General features: G+C 52.6%; 1 protein-coding gene across 3 annotated transcripts in view; it reads left to right on the top strand.

Annotated features, from left to right (window-relative positions):
• Positions 1-272: 272 nt before the first annotated feature.
• Positions 273-14433, top strand: part of Prdm11 (PR/SET domain 11) — a 74571-nt gene continuing 60410 nt past the window's right edge. For 2 of the 3 annotated variants that reach the window (XM_051184128.1, XM_051184132.1), the window contains exon 1: positions 273-723. In XM_051184128.1, the coding sequence (XP_051040085.1) occupies positions 535-723 (189 nt within the window). In that variant the 5' untranslated portion in view covers positions 273-534. The remainder of the gene's footprint in view (positions 724-14433) is intronic. The other variant, XM_051184131.1, reaches the window with a different exon arrangement.

A 14433-nucleotide genomic window follows, 5' to 3' on the forward strand; every position in this document is an offset into this window, starting at 1 on the left:
ACTGTTCTTAGATCTGGACAACATGTGAGGCTCACCCTTTAAGTCTGCAACCTCACGGAAACAGTTATTCCCCCCTCCCTTCGACTCCCCAGAGCCCTTCTCCTTGATGTTCAGTGGGATGCACATCACCCAACTTCAGTTGATACTTCCTACTGCCAAGCACCCAAAGGGTTAAAGGGGCCTGAAAGGGGACTCAGTAAGGGTTAAAATTATAAACACATTTATCGCCTTCTGACTATTTATTCGGTACCAGACCGACAGAATAGAAGCTGGGCAGAGCCAGTGGGCACCCTCGGATGGGCTTGCGCAAACACCACAACTTTCCAGCACGACCCCCGAAAGTATCCCGGGCGCAAAGTTGGCGCAGCCCGCTCCTCCTCCGCAGCGTCGCCCTCCCCGTGGGGCGCGCGGCGGGGACGCGCGAGCTCCCGCGCGGGGCCGGCTCGGGGGACGCGGGGCTTGGCGAGGCTCGGCTCCGGCCCCCTGAATTGGGGGGTCCGCGTCTGCCCCAAACGCCGCTTTCTTCCGTTTTCCATGTCATTTCCTGTACTAATAAGATGGTGGTCAAAGCAGGGGAGGAGAGCAGCAGCGAGTCGCCGCCGTGCTACTGCCGGCGCTGAAACTTTGCCCGGCCGGGGACCCCGCGCGCGGCTGCTCCGTCCCGCCGCGCCCCGCCGCCCCGGCCCCGGCCCGGCCCGCCGCCCCGCGTGGGAGCCCGCGAAGGTGAGTGGGCCCGGTGGCCACCGTGGCCATGAACGCGAACATGGCTTCGGAAGGCGCTGGGCGGCTCGCCAACCGGCGCGGGGACCGCGGCGACGCGCGCGCGGGGACACTGGACAGCGGGGCGCGTGTGGGAGACGGGGCACGAGCCGGAGCACCGGGAGCGGGCGGGGCCGGTCCCAAGGTGGCCCGGGCCCTCAGGTCGCCGCCGCCGCCCGCCGCGGGCCTCGGGCGGCCCAGCCTCCGCCTCCTTCCTCGCGCACTCGCCCGCCTTGTTCCACTGTAGCCTTTTCCTCGGCTCCGTCGCGCGCTGACGGACGCGGCCGCCGGCCAATGGGAGCGGCTTCCCCGGCCCGGTGTTCAGAAAAAGAACGCGTAGACAGGGGGCAGGGCGGGGCGAGGGCGGGATGCAGCCGCTGGCCTAGATGCCGGGACCTGGTAGCCAGTGCTCCGGGGCTAGGCTAGGGGCTTTAGAGACCGCATCCTTCTCTGTGACCCACTGCGGGCCTGGAGCGGCAGAGGGAGGGCGTGGCTTTCATCTATTATAAGTCTCGGTTCCGGCGTGGACTCTTCAGGAAATCGTTCTTGAGTGTCGTCTCCACCCCCACCTCCCCATTCCTGGTCCCCAAGGTACTATGTGATGCAAAAACTGCAGAAACTTGGTGGCCAATGACCTTCCTCCGTCAAGGCCAGCGTGCCCTAGGCAAGTCGCTGCAGGGACTATGGAGCAGTCTTGGGGGATGACTGCAAAAAGTTGCTGGTGTCTTGAGCACACCAGAGTGGGAGCTCAGACCCTTAGGATGAGTTGGCGACCTAGAGGAGGAAAGCCTTCTGTTTTCTTTCATTTTCTGACCATGGCTTCTTATGGAGAATGGCTATGGTCTATAATTTAGAGTGATCCAGAAAGCACGCCCAGTCCTTTGTGTGTGTGGACTGTGAGCGGTAAAGGGAGGTTGTACATCCTTCATCTTAGGAACCCTATAAACTTTTGGAATTTTGTCCATCCAGAAGCAGACTAATTTTCCATGAAGTGTTATGCCTGTAGCACTATAGCTTGCCTTGCCCGCTTGTCCTTTGCAGAAGAAGGCTGAGACTTTGCTGAGTCTCAGTTTGTTGGTCTAGGGTGTATGGGTCAGAAGCCTCAGTTCATTTGCCTCATCCTTGGGAGTGGGGTATGGTCTTTGCTGGGAACCTTCTGGGCCCATAGCCTGGGTCCCTTGGTTTATTTAGTTTCATGGAAAGGGCATTTTCAGGATCTTTCCCACTGGGCTTTGGACATTGCTGGGCTGCAGTTGACCTCTTCAAGCCGGTTTTCCTTTCTGCAATGGGTCAGGGCAGCCAGTCTGGGAGTCAGCCAGAAGAGCCTTGAGACAGGAGCAATCAAATACTTGGCCCAGGGTCTGGCTCATGGTTTCAGAAGCTAGAGAGCTCTGAAACTGGGCAATGCTCTGTGAACCATCTCTAGTATCACAATTTCTCGTCAGACCCCAGCCTGCTCCACCCAGCCCCTAACTGACAGTGCCCCGAGGAGCAGCCATTCTTAGGGGTACCTTCTGAGTGTCCTTCTCAGGGATGAGGGCTTCTTGTCACAGGAGCCCTTAATCTGTCACCACAGTCATCACCTCCTGCCTGAGTTGTTGGACTTTTCAGATTGGTTCTCTGAGTTGTCTGTCTGGTAAGTGTCTACCATCTGCTTTACTCTTCACTAAGATTCAACATGGGATTATCAGCAAGTGTGAAAGAGGCAAAGACCATGGGAGAAGGAGCTGTAGGGTCAGGCCTGTTTACTAAACTGCCTCTGTGGTCTCTTGCTTGAGGAGCCTCATCTATATATAACCTTCCATCATAAACTTCCTCCACCATTGCTGATCTCACTCAAGGGTGTAAAATGTCACAGGTCTTTATGTGAAGCACACTGGTGTCTCTGCCTCCCTCAGCCACTTCACCCATCTCCAGGTCCAGGAAGCTCTCTTTAGTCCATCCTCCCTGGCTTCCTAACTCTCCTCCCCCCCCCCCACCTTGTTGGTAAATTAATGCTGCCTAACTTCCAGAGCCCCAGGGAGAGAATGCACCTGCTCTTGTCCAGCTCCCTGCTGGAGTGGTGCAGTTAGGGTTACCTCAGGTTCCCCCTCCAGTCTGCCCAGTGCATTTCTAATAAAGGACCAAATTGTCATTACTCCTAGAAGAATGAATGAATGTGACGCCCCTCCCCCTTCCTCACCCTCATTTCCTGCTCTGTCCTTTCTGTGTCCAGCCCACTCTGCCCTGACTAACCTCCTTTGGAATCCTGACCTAGGATTTATGATTGAGTGAAAGACGGTGAGGGGCAGGATGGTGTGGAAATGTCTGGTGGTTTTTATTGGTTTCCCAATGCCAGCGAAACCAGGCATACTACAGGGTGGAGTTCAGGTCCTCTTATACTAGGATGAGGCCATGTGACTAGCTAGTGAGTTGGGACCCACAGAGATGTGTTACTTGAAGTTCAAAACATTTAACTGTCAATGGGAGACTCTCCTTGCATCTCGTTCTTGGTGGTGTGGTGTCTAGAAACAAGGTGGGAGCTGCTTTCAGGTCACTCTGAGCAGTGTCCTTTGATGGTCCATAACTATGCAGGTACAAGTGGGAGACAGACCTTTGTTGTTTTAAACCACTGAGACTCCACTTGCTTATTGTTTATTACAGGATAGCTTTGGTCACCTCCTCTAGGAAGCCTTTGTGAGTTAGGTTAAGCCTTGGGTTACAGGTGCTTCTGGGCTCATCCTCTTCTCCTGGGATTCCTCTTTCTGTAGCAACTCTCCACGTGCTGGCATCTTTAATTGCTGGTGGTCTTACACCATCATCTGGCCATAGGCCCTGTTTCTGGTAGGTGACTTGTGTCTGAGAGCTGCCTTCTGTGAGTCCTTGACCCTGACTGGGAATCACCATCAGCAGAGGCTGAGGACAGGCAGTATGCTCCAAGCCTCCCTGAGCTGCAGTCCCAGCTGGAAGGTTTCAAACACAGCATTTGGTAACTTGTAGAGGGTAAATGCAAAGCTGTTGGTCTTTACAGGTGTCTGGGCCCAGCAGTGCTGAGCTTCAGAGAACTGTGCTAGGTAATTGAAGGAGAGTAAGGGCATAAGATTGGAGACCCCAAGGTCTCCGCTGATGTAAGGGAATGATGATTCAATTCAAGAGCTGATGGCTAGGGGGAGACCTAGGATGCTAAAGGTGAAGAGGATGGTTGACAGCGGCTAGTTTTCCCGAGGCTTACGGATATCAGACACTATCTAAGCAGGTCCATCCAGTATAGGTCACTTTTTCATTATGATAATGAAACACCAGAGGCCATATACGGTCTGAGGCAAGGGCATTCGTTTAGCCAACAGTTTTGGAATCTGAAGGTCCAAACAGCATGGCTCCAGCTCTAGAGAAGGTCCCCTTGACAGTGTCTCATTGTTGTGGATGGCACCATAGGGGGCATGTGACAGGGGAGATCACAAGGTAAGACAGGAAGTCTGGAGGGACTGCCTTCAGAGACCTCATCAGGGTTCCACAGAGAACTATAGTACTTCCTTTCAGGACATGGCCCACAGTGACCCAGACACCTCCTAGTAAGCCCCATGTTTTCAAGTGCTACCAACCCTGTATGTCGTCCTGTCGCAGGGCCTTCACATGAACCACTAGGGATACACTCCATACCACAGTCCCCGTTCTGGAGACACCCACAGGTGTTTCCCAGATGGGGAACTCAAGGCTCTGAGAGGCGGGGTGAGGGATGTGGAGCGAATAGCATGATCAGAATAGGAAAGTGGCAGTCTGATGTCACCTCCTGAGAGTGGTATCTTGGAGCAAAGGCAGGGGCCCTCCTTGAATAGGATGGGCAAGGTGTAGAGGGAGAGGTGAGAGGCATGAATGTGGAGAAGGAGCCTGTGGCCAGCCTCAGAGAGGTAAGAGTGTCTTGGTGGCCAATGAGTGTGTGGGTGTGAGAGAGTAGAATGAGTGTAATAGAGCAAGCTCTGTGAAAACATCATGTGGAGTCAGGTGACCCCTCTGGACACCCCTCCAATATCGAGGTTTGAGCAGAGGAGTGCCTGGCCCAGGAGTACCTGGGAGTGGGGCTTGAGGACTTGTTCTGAAGCTGCCTGGTATTCTCCACCTCTGACTGGAGCCTGCAAGTCCTTGGACGCTCCAGAGCCCTATGTTCTCAAAGTGGGGCCAGGGAGGGGCTTCTTGGCAGCTGGCCAGGGGGCCATGCCAGAAAAACAAGCTGTGCAGAAAGCAAGGGGAGAGAGAGAGAGAGAGAGAGAGAGAGAGAGAGAGAGAGAGAGAGAGAGAGAGGTGTGCTGTTATTTTTAAAAAGCCCATTTCCTATTGCAGATTCGTATCAGCTGATACTGTAAGGGCCAGAGGGCCAGTGTCACACACAGTGCCCCCCCCAGGAGATTGTAGGAGGGGAAGCCTGGGGCCTGGGCCTGGGTGTCATCCTGCCCTTCATTCCCTCACCAAGCTCATGTATTCCTGCTGCCAGGCTTGGGCTTCACAGTCCTTGTCATACTCAGCCCAGTCATGGCACAGTCTCCTCAGAGGAGGAAGCCTTCATGCTGGGCTTTGAAGGATGGGCAGGATGGAGAGAGAGAGAGAGAGAGAGAGAGAGAGAGAGAGAGAGAGAGAGAGAGAGAGAGAGAGAGGAGAGGCACCAGTGTCTGTGGACAGCCTAGGAAAGAGTGGGTCTGTGGTTGGTGAGTGTGTGGGTGCGAGGGGGTGGCATGAGTATAGCAGAGCAATGTCCTCATCCTGCCCTCAGACAGAGCCTCCATCTCCCTGGAGTACTGCACTCCGCTTAGCACTATTGTGCCTTCATCTCCATCACCAGGACTACCAAAACATTGCTTTCTGGGGACACTTTCCTGCTGAGAGTGGTAACATATACAACTCCCTATGCCAGCTTCTTGCTTTCTGTCTCCATAACACATCTTTATGCCTTACTTACCTATTCTCTCTCTCTCTCTCTCTCTCTCTCTCTCTCTCTCTCTCTCTCTTTCTCTCTCTCTCTCTCTGTTCTTAGAGAGAGCTAGAATTTCTGGCCCTTGGCTCACTCCAGTGGAGGAGTGTAGGCTTTAGTGATTGTGGCCTGAATGGTGTGCTGTGTGAAATTGTGAATGAACTGAGTGCTCACTCCTCGAAAAGTGCTTTCTCTGCGTGGCCCCCCTCATCTTTGTTTCTCCATTCTATAGTTTGGGACTCTGAGGATCAGAAAGGGAGAGGGCATCACTGTTGGTAAGCTGTGAAACTGGGAATTAAAGCTGGCCCCTGAGTGTTCCTGCCTAACCCTGACCCCAGTCTCCAACTGGATTGGAAGAATTGCGCTGGCTGAAGGGGAGTTTGCACACCGGTGGGCTGCAGGGAGCCTCAAAGGGTTTTTATAAGACACAGTGACCAGATTCTTGATCCAGATGCTGGATAGAAAATGGTAGAAGAGGAAGGTGAAGCCAGTAAGATGGTTACAGGTCAGAGTGCACAGGTGAAGGCTCAGCTCAAGCAGGCAAAAGAATCCTAGTGTACATGGTTTGGCTTGGGAGTACCTGGATCTGTGCCCTTGCAGGGAGAGGGAAGCAGGGAAGATGCCACTTTGTTGGGGTTGGTGTTGTGCCTTGCAGAGGACATGGGGCTCAGGTTAGGTCCCCTGCCTTGCTACTTGGCAGTATGGGTGTCTTGACAGAAGGAGACCACTTCTCCCAGGATGGCTGTTCCCTGAATGTAGAGTCAGGGTGATAACAGTGCCCAGCTCAGAGCTGTACAGACAGCTCTCAGCAAGCACTGGGCACCAGTGCCTGGGGTCAGGTTCACTTGGAGCTACGTTTCTGTATGTACAGTTACAGTGCACCAGGGACGCATGTCGTGGGCATGGAGATAATCTTGTATCCCTTACTGAGGACAAGTTACCCAAAAAGAGATGGGCAGAGGCCACTGTGTTGCCCGTGATCTTGTCATACCCCAGACACTCATTCCACACCCTGACTGCTGCTATTTGAAGCCATTGAGCCGATCTAGCTACAGTGTCCTCTTCTAGCCCTGAGATGAGGGTATCGATCCTTTCTCATATTCTGCGGAAGAAAACCTTTCCATCTATGTTGTCAGTACCAAACTGAAGACACTGCTCCCTGGGAGGGGTTAGCTGCTGGAAGGGACATTTTTTTTTTTTTGAGTACCAGGGCCCTTGACAACAGTTGCTTTTAACATCCATTTATGGAAGGGAAACTTGGGGCCCAGAGAGGTCCCTTGACTGGATGAAGGATATACAGTTATACTCTTCCCAGTCACCATGCGAAAGCCACTCTCTGTCTTGTTTAATAATTACCAACAGGGTTCTTGTACTTTAAAACAGATTTGATTGGTAGGGTCTTGGATTTGATTGGTAGGGTATTGGCTGACACAGATGTTTCCAAGACTTCCCTCACCCCGGGAACCTCAGAGTCAGAGCATGGAGTCACATTTGACTAAACCAAGAGTCTCAGATGAAGACATGGGGGAGGGGACCAGAGTGGCACTGTGCCTCCTGGCATCAGCCTCAGAGCAGGGTGACTGTGGAGGCGTGCTCTATCCTTTCCGTGAGACACGCCTGGGCCTCTGGAACAGTCTATGGCTTGTGGAACTTTCACTACCCTCTGACACAGAAGGAAACTCAGAATTCCACCTTGCCCTGCCCCTGCCCTGACTCTACTTTCCCCCCAAATCTTTATCCAGATTCCAAAGTCAGGCAGGCCAGCTCACAGGACACCTCATTGTGCCATTGCAGAAACTGGGGCTCAGAGACCAGAAGAGACTTATGGGAAGTCATGTGCTTCCCATGTCCAAATCCCACCTTCTCCTGTGCCCCAGGACCTCACCCCTGGATATATTCGTAGTAAGCAGTGTCCATACTCAGAAAAGGGTTGGAAGTAAGCACAGGGTGATCAGGCTACAGGGGTGGGAGTGGACCTTGAGATATAGTTTGACATAACCCTGAGCAGAGCTTGTGTGGACATCACTGAGAAAGTAAATGCGGAGCCACCGTACACTGTCAGAGCCCACAGACTGTTGTCTCCCATTTTCTCAAACTCCTGAGAAGAAAGAATGAGGTCCAGGAAAGGGTCCCGCTGCCAGCTTCCCTGGGTGATGGAGTACCTGGCTTGAGATACAAGAGAGCTAGGAGCAGTGGCTGAGCAGACCCTCAGTTACTGCAGGGAGAAGGCTTGCTATGAGAGAGCAGCACACAGGAACACACACAGTGGATCCGACCTTGTCATGGCCTGAGGTGGATGAGACTCTGGAGGGTGGTGGAACCTGGCTCAAACCTCACAGCACAGTGCACTCAGGGTGACTTACCCTATCTGTGTCCAAGTGTATCTATGTGCCTGTAAAGCCCCTCTGCAGGCCAGCTGGGTTCCATCCAGAAGGCAAGTAAGTCTAGCTAGAGGGCTCGGTGTCTGAGTGAGTGGCTCTGGGGAGGAGAGACAAGCCTGTTGCCTTGGGAAGGGGAAGAGGAGTGTGCCAGAGACTAGTGGCTTAGCAGCTGGAACAGGACGTAGCCCAAAGGTGTAGGACTAAATCCCAAGAAATGGTGGTATGCTCCAATGTCAGCCATGCCTGAGGAAGGCACATGTGTGTACACAGTCCTGCTAACTTCAGCTGTCCCATGATGCTTTGCTATTGGATCCAGTTTGTAAAGGGGAAATGCAGGTCCAAAGAAGTGAAGTGACTTCCCCAAGGTCACACGGCTGAGAAAGGCTGAGCCAAGATAGTTTACTGTGTTACTGCTGCTGGTGGGCTGGACTGCAGGATCTTTGCACTGGGTGACTGGTGGTGTCCTCATTTCTCCCCTTGGCTGCTGGGCAGTGCAGTGAAAACGTAGGACACAAAGAGCCATGGCTCAAGCCAGTGTGGGAAATGAGGGCTCTTGGCACAAGTGACGCTGTTTTATCTTCCCGGTGTTTGGATCTTCCCGCCCAATGTTTTGTCGTCAGGTATTTGAACAGTACTCCTTTGGAGTCTGGAAATGCAAATGCTACTGGATTTCCTTGAAATGCTAGGCTAACAGCAGCCTGGCCAGTGTTATCCACTGGCCTAGGTGAGCAGCTGTGAGTTATTGTTCTGTTACAGGTTTGTACAGACTTGGAGGACAAACTTGAGAAACTCTTACTGTAGTATGTGGTCCCCATGCCATTTTGTTTATAGTTTACAAATGCAACCATGTGCCACTGTTTGGAAGCTGAAACAAACAAACAAAAAAATATCACAGTTTGAGCATTTCTGGCTCCCATCCTATGAGTGAAAGGCAGGAAGTGTGAGGATTGGTCTTGGGCAGTGGGGAAGGGAGTGAGGGTTCACTTCCCAGAGGTAGGGGAGCAGCTGAATATGCTTCCTCCCCCCCAAAATCGGCAGAAATGTGTCAGGCTAAGGGAGGAAGAGCATTTGGGCACTGAGAACTATAAGCAAAGGTGAACAGTGGGAGGGCATGTGCTCCATTGAGTGACAGGTGGTCTTGGCATTTGGGAAAAGGGAGGAGATGACTGTAGACTTGAAGGAGTTACCCTGGAAGTTCTGGGGAGCTCTTGATAGTTCATTAGGAGAGGTGAGATGCCTTTAGCTTTTAGGTTGAGAACTTCTGCCCCTGTGTTGGGAGGCTTGGAGTGGAGATACCGTCATGGTAATTTAGAGGAGGAACAAGACCTCCCTGGTACATTCCTTCTTTTCCCTTGTCAGGAAGGTGTCCTTGGGTCCAGGGAGTTACCAGGGAGGAGCTATCTGCCCATTCTATGAGGTAGTCCTGACTGGTGAACCAGCAGGCCACAGCCTTCCTAGGCTGCCCTGGTCATGGCTGACATCTGTAGTAGTTGCTGGTGGTGGGTGAAGCTTCCTTTCCCCCACCTCTAACACCAGAGCTGCAGGGCTGTGGCCTGGAGAGTAGCCAGTGGGGTGTCCAGATTCTTTGGGGCTCTGTGGGGTCATATGCAAGGAGGAGGGAAGTTAGGGCTTGCTGTAGGGGCTGGAGTCACCAGGGTTTGTGGCCTGCCATCTGGACACCTGGAGTCTGCGGGTAAGAAGGGACAGTGATCTGAAGTTGCTTCCCATGAGGATCCTCTAAGGGCCAAGTCTGGGGCCTGCATTCCTGCCACACCTGCAAGCTCATCCCAGCCTGGGCCAGTCCAGGGGCGCATTGCATAGTATTTAGAAATTACTCCCTCAGCTCTTTCCCAGCCTCTTTTCCTAGTTGAGGGACCCACCTTGTCCTTGGGTTTCTGGGAACAACCCAAGGTGTGCCTGGGCCTGCATGTGGCCACAAGCCCAAGGAGGGGGGCTGCCCAGGAGCACCCCTCCCACGAGCACCAGCCTCACCCTTCTCCGTGGGGCCCTGTTAAGGGTGCCCCTGGCTCACTCTCTCTCTCTCTTAGGCTTTCAGATCAGCCGGGTTCTGCAGCAGCCGCAGGCTGGGCAGCTGCTTTCAGAGTCTGCACTCCTGCAGAACCGGGTGGGACAGGGCAGGCCTTCCTCACTGACCCAACTTGGGCTTTAGGCCAACCATTCCAGAGTCACTGAGGTGCCTTGGTTTTGACAGTGTCTCTGGTCACACTGGGAGAGTGGCAGCCTGGGTGGGCACTTGGTGGAGTAGGCAGGTTCTAGGTCAGTGGCCCCCGGCCCCGCCCTCCCTGAAGCTGGCACTTTTCCTGGTGAATGTCATGCAGGACATGCAGGACTGCCTTGCTTCTCCCATGTTCCTGTTTCTCATAGGACACCGTCCCCTGGGTCTGCTTGGCAGCCTGCCATCCCCCCACCCCCATGTAATCCTCTAAGGCTGCACCCAGGAGTCAGGGCACAGTCAGGCTCTTGTCTTGTCTCAGGCAAAGCAGTTAGTACCTCCCGGTAACAGGCCCCTCTTGCTCACTTCTCTGGCTGTTTTAGTTGTTTGTTTTGAGGCAGGGTATCACTGTGTAGTTCTGACTGGCCTGGAACTCTCTATGTAGATCAGGCGACCTCAAATTCACATGAATCTGCCTTCCTCTATCTCCCAAGTGCTGGAGTTAAAGGCATTTGTGACCATGTCCAGTAGGCCTGGCAATCTTGGAGCCCAGGCATTGCCCATTTACTTTCTTGGCATCTTGGGTCCACCTGGAGTGTGGCTGTGACCATTTGTGTTAATGGATTCACTGTTTTTCACAAAAAGGTAGGTTGACATTAACTCATCTTGGGAGATGCCCATCATTGGCCCAATTGGCAGATGGACTAACTGAGGCTCCCAGGAATTCAGTGAAGTTGGTAGGGTTTTGTGTAGGCAGAGCCAGGACTCAGATCTGTTCTTCCTGGCTCTTCTCTACACACTGCAGCTAGCTGACTTGCAATAGCAATGTCATCAGCATTTGATTGTCACATGGTCCGATCTTGGGGTTTAGCTGGAGCTACCAGGTTCAGCCTGTTTGGGGTTAGTGTTCACCGAGCAGTCAGGACTCTTGCCTGGGTGCAGTGTCACAGTTGGGTACTTGGCCCCATGAGCACTTGGTATGCGTGCCTGCTTTCTCCTCTGTCCTTTCTGGACTTCACCTCTGTGCAAAGTCCTCCCAGATGGACCCTTCACCCTGAAGCATCTGAGAAGCTGGTCAGGAGCTAGACAGCGTCCTCAGCTGGAAGGTGCTGAGGAAGCTGGGTGGTACGGGAAGAGACGGTTGCTCTTTGTAGCCAGGCTGTTCACGTCTGCCTAAGTCACATGGGTACCCCCATTACCCAACCTCCCTCTTCCCAGGGTCATACATGTACGGTGCCTCTTTATAATGACCCCATGTGTGGGTAGACACACCTTGGTCTTGACCTACACTTCCATAAACAGACTCAGCAGAGTTGTCCAAACCACCTGTCTCCATTGGATATTAGAATTTCTTCTGGTGCCCCCAATCCTATTGCGAGTGATTATATCACTCAGGGGGGCCTGGTGGCTGTTTTCCAAGGCAGATCTTTATGTCTTTTAAATTTTGTTGCTCTGAGTTTTAATCCTTTAGATAACATATAAATATATATTTACTGTAAAAGTGGAATGTTGACAAAGTTTTCCTTAGCAGCCTCTACATTCCAGACTCCTCCTCAGGGCTAGTTAGTGGTTACTGTTGCCCTACAGCATTTTTTCTGAACACAGACTCATAGCCTATAGCACACAGACTGCAGTAGTTAGTTGCCTGTAGTACTGAGTACCGAGTACATTAATTCTCACTTAACATTCTGCCTAGAAAAACTGGCTTTTGTGGTGTGTATGCCCCTGTGTACATGTATGGTAGGTGTGTATATACATGTAGAAACAAGAGGTCAGTGTCAGATGTCCTCTTCAGTCACTCACCACCTTGTGACTGTTATGTCACTGAACCTGGAGCACACTGATTGGCTAGACTATCAACCAGCAAGCCCAGGACACTATCTGTTTCTCCAGGTTGCAGGTATATATTAGCATGCCTGGCTTTTTTACATACATGGAGGGGCTTTGAACTTAGGTCCTCATGTTTGCACAGCAAGAACTCTCTCCTGTGTGGACTCTCTTCCTGGCCTTCCCCACCAGCCCCTCTGCTAAGTAGCCCAGTTTGGCTTCTAACTTGGTGATCCTTCTGCCTCAGTGTTCTGAGTACTAAGATTATGGACCTGAGACATCAGAGACAGTTTGGTTGTGTCTTCACATGGAGAACTACCATCATTTCGCCCCCCTGGATTTTCAAGACAGGGTACCTCTGTGTAGCTTTGGCTGTCTTGGAACTCATTCTGTAGAACAGGCTGGCCTCGAACTCACAGACATCTTCCTGCCTTTGCCCCCCCCCCAAATGCTGGGATTAAAAGTGTGTGCCACCACTACCTGGCTGGACCATTAAAAACCACTGATATACAGTATTTGGAAGTCACTATTTAGCCATTCCCCTACTGTCAGACATTTCAGTTAGCTATCATTTTATTCTAGAGCTTCCTTGGGCCTCTCTAGATTTGCTGTTGCTGGATTATGGAGACCTGCTGTGGTTTAAAAGTGTATTATCCGATAGTTAAATTTTTTTCCATTGAGGGTTTGTGAAGAATCAAACACCTTACATGGATTCCAGCTATCCTTTCCTATCTTCTTTTCATCTGGGTAGAAAATCTGCTTCCCTGGCTTCTTCCCTGAATCTCCTCTCCTTCACAGTCTCCTTTCCTGCCCTTATTCCAGTGGCATGGTTCTGATGATCTGGGGGCAGGGCAGTGGTGCTGGTAGTTCAAAAGGTTGTAGCCTCTGGAATCAGATTGCCTTCTTTGGAATCCTGACATGGCTCCCCCTGAGCCACCATTTCTAGGATGGTGGCACCTCTCTCCATGGCTTGAGTTTATCCACTATGAACCAGAAATAACAGCACTCACGTCACCAAGCAGCCTTAAGGGCTAAGGGCTGGCCAGGCAAAGGGCAGGTCCCTGGCAGTGTCCTTATCATGGAGTCCTTAGCTCATCATTGCCTTACTGGGTGCTGAGCCTGCATCTCTGGTGGGCGGCCTGAGTTGGCTCTGACACTGTGACACCTCCATTCCCTGGTCAATGGGTGTCCCAGAGGATACTGCTGCCTGGAAATGCTCTGGGTTATCAGATTTCTACCCTCTTTGGCCCCAAAGGTTCTGGAGAGGGGCCTGCAGAGAGGGAAAGAGGCGGTCCTGGTCATTTGCTCTGAGGAGATGGCCAGGGTCCTACTACCCAATGTAACCCCACACCTTGGACACATTTAGGGATTTTCAATGGGTCCGTCGTGGATGTGGATTTGATCTCCGCTGGCCTGCATGGGCAGGAGAAGAAAGCAGCTTGGGGCCAAGCTGTTCCCTGGGAGCTGGGTGTCTTAGAATCATATTGGCCCAGGCAAGGGTTTGCCTCAGTCTCTGGGGCACATTGTTCTCCTGGTTCCATGTTGGCTGGAAGAATGGCTTCTGGTTTTTTCATACAGCCCTTACAAACAGCAAAGCACTTGTGTGCCCCACCTGACCAGCTTGCCTCGAAAAACATACCTGGCTGTTGCCATTGCCCAGGTTGAGAAACCAAGGTTATGGGTTCCTAAATGACATTCTCAAGGCCACCCACATGGTTGGCCCCTGGCAGAGCTGGGAGTGGTACTCATGCCATCTGGCTGGCCATCCATTCTTTCTCACAAGGCCACCCAATGTGATCATTTTGGCAGAGGCTGCCCACTTGGCCTTGACTCTCTGGGCAGTGGCGTGTGGTCAGAGTGTGCAGACATCTGGGATTACATTCTAAAAGCAGAGGAGTGTGTGGCTGGCCCTGGACCAGTCCTCCCCAGCACCAAGCCACACTCCCTCCCAGTAGTTGAAGTGTCCAGCTGGAAAGTCACTGCTCCAAGGTCCCTCTGCCTGGTTGGAGAGAGGACCCTGGGTCCTGTCTTATGGGAAGGAAGCTGTGGCAATACTGGGGACTCCCAGGGAAGCAGAGACCAGTCCCTGTTGGTTCAATTTTCAACGGTGAAAGTAGTCTCTGAAATACCAAGTGGCTTGTGGGTGCTGGTGGGTGGCAAGGCACCTGTCAGCCCCTCTATTCTAGCTGAAAGCTCCCGCTGTTCTGATGTGGCCTCACTCTGAAGGTGCCAGCCTGGCCCCGAGTAGGTGAAGGCTGTGAGTATAGTGTCAGAGGAATTTGCACAGGGGTCAGGTTTCACATCTGTAGTGTGTACTGCGCTAGATGCTGTTCAGGGCCTCGTGAGGAGCC

Source organism: Phodopus roborovskii, unplaced genomic scaffold (assembly GCF_943737965.1).
Source record: "Phodopus roborovskii unplaced genomic scaffold, PHOROB, whole genome shotgun sequence".
In the NCBI taxonomy this organism is placed as follows: domain Eukaryota; kingdom Metazoa; phylum Chordata; class Mammalia; order Rodentia; family Cricetidae; genus Phodopus; species Phodopus roborovskii.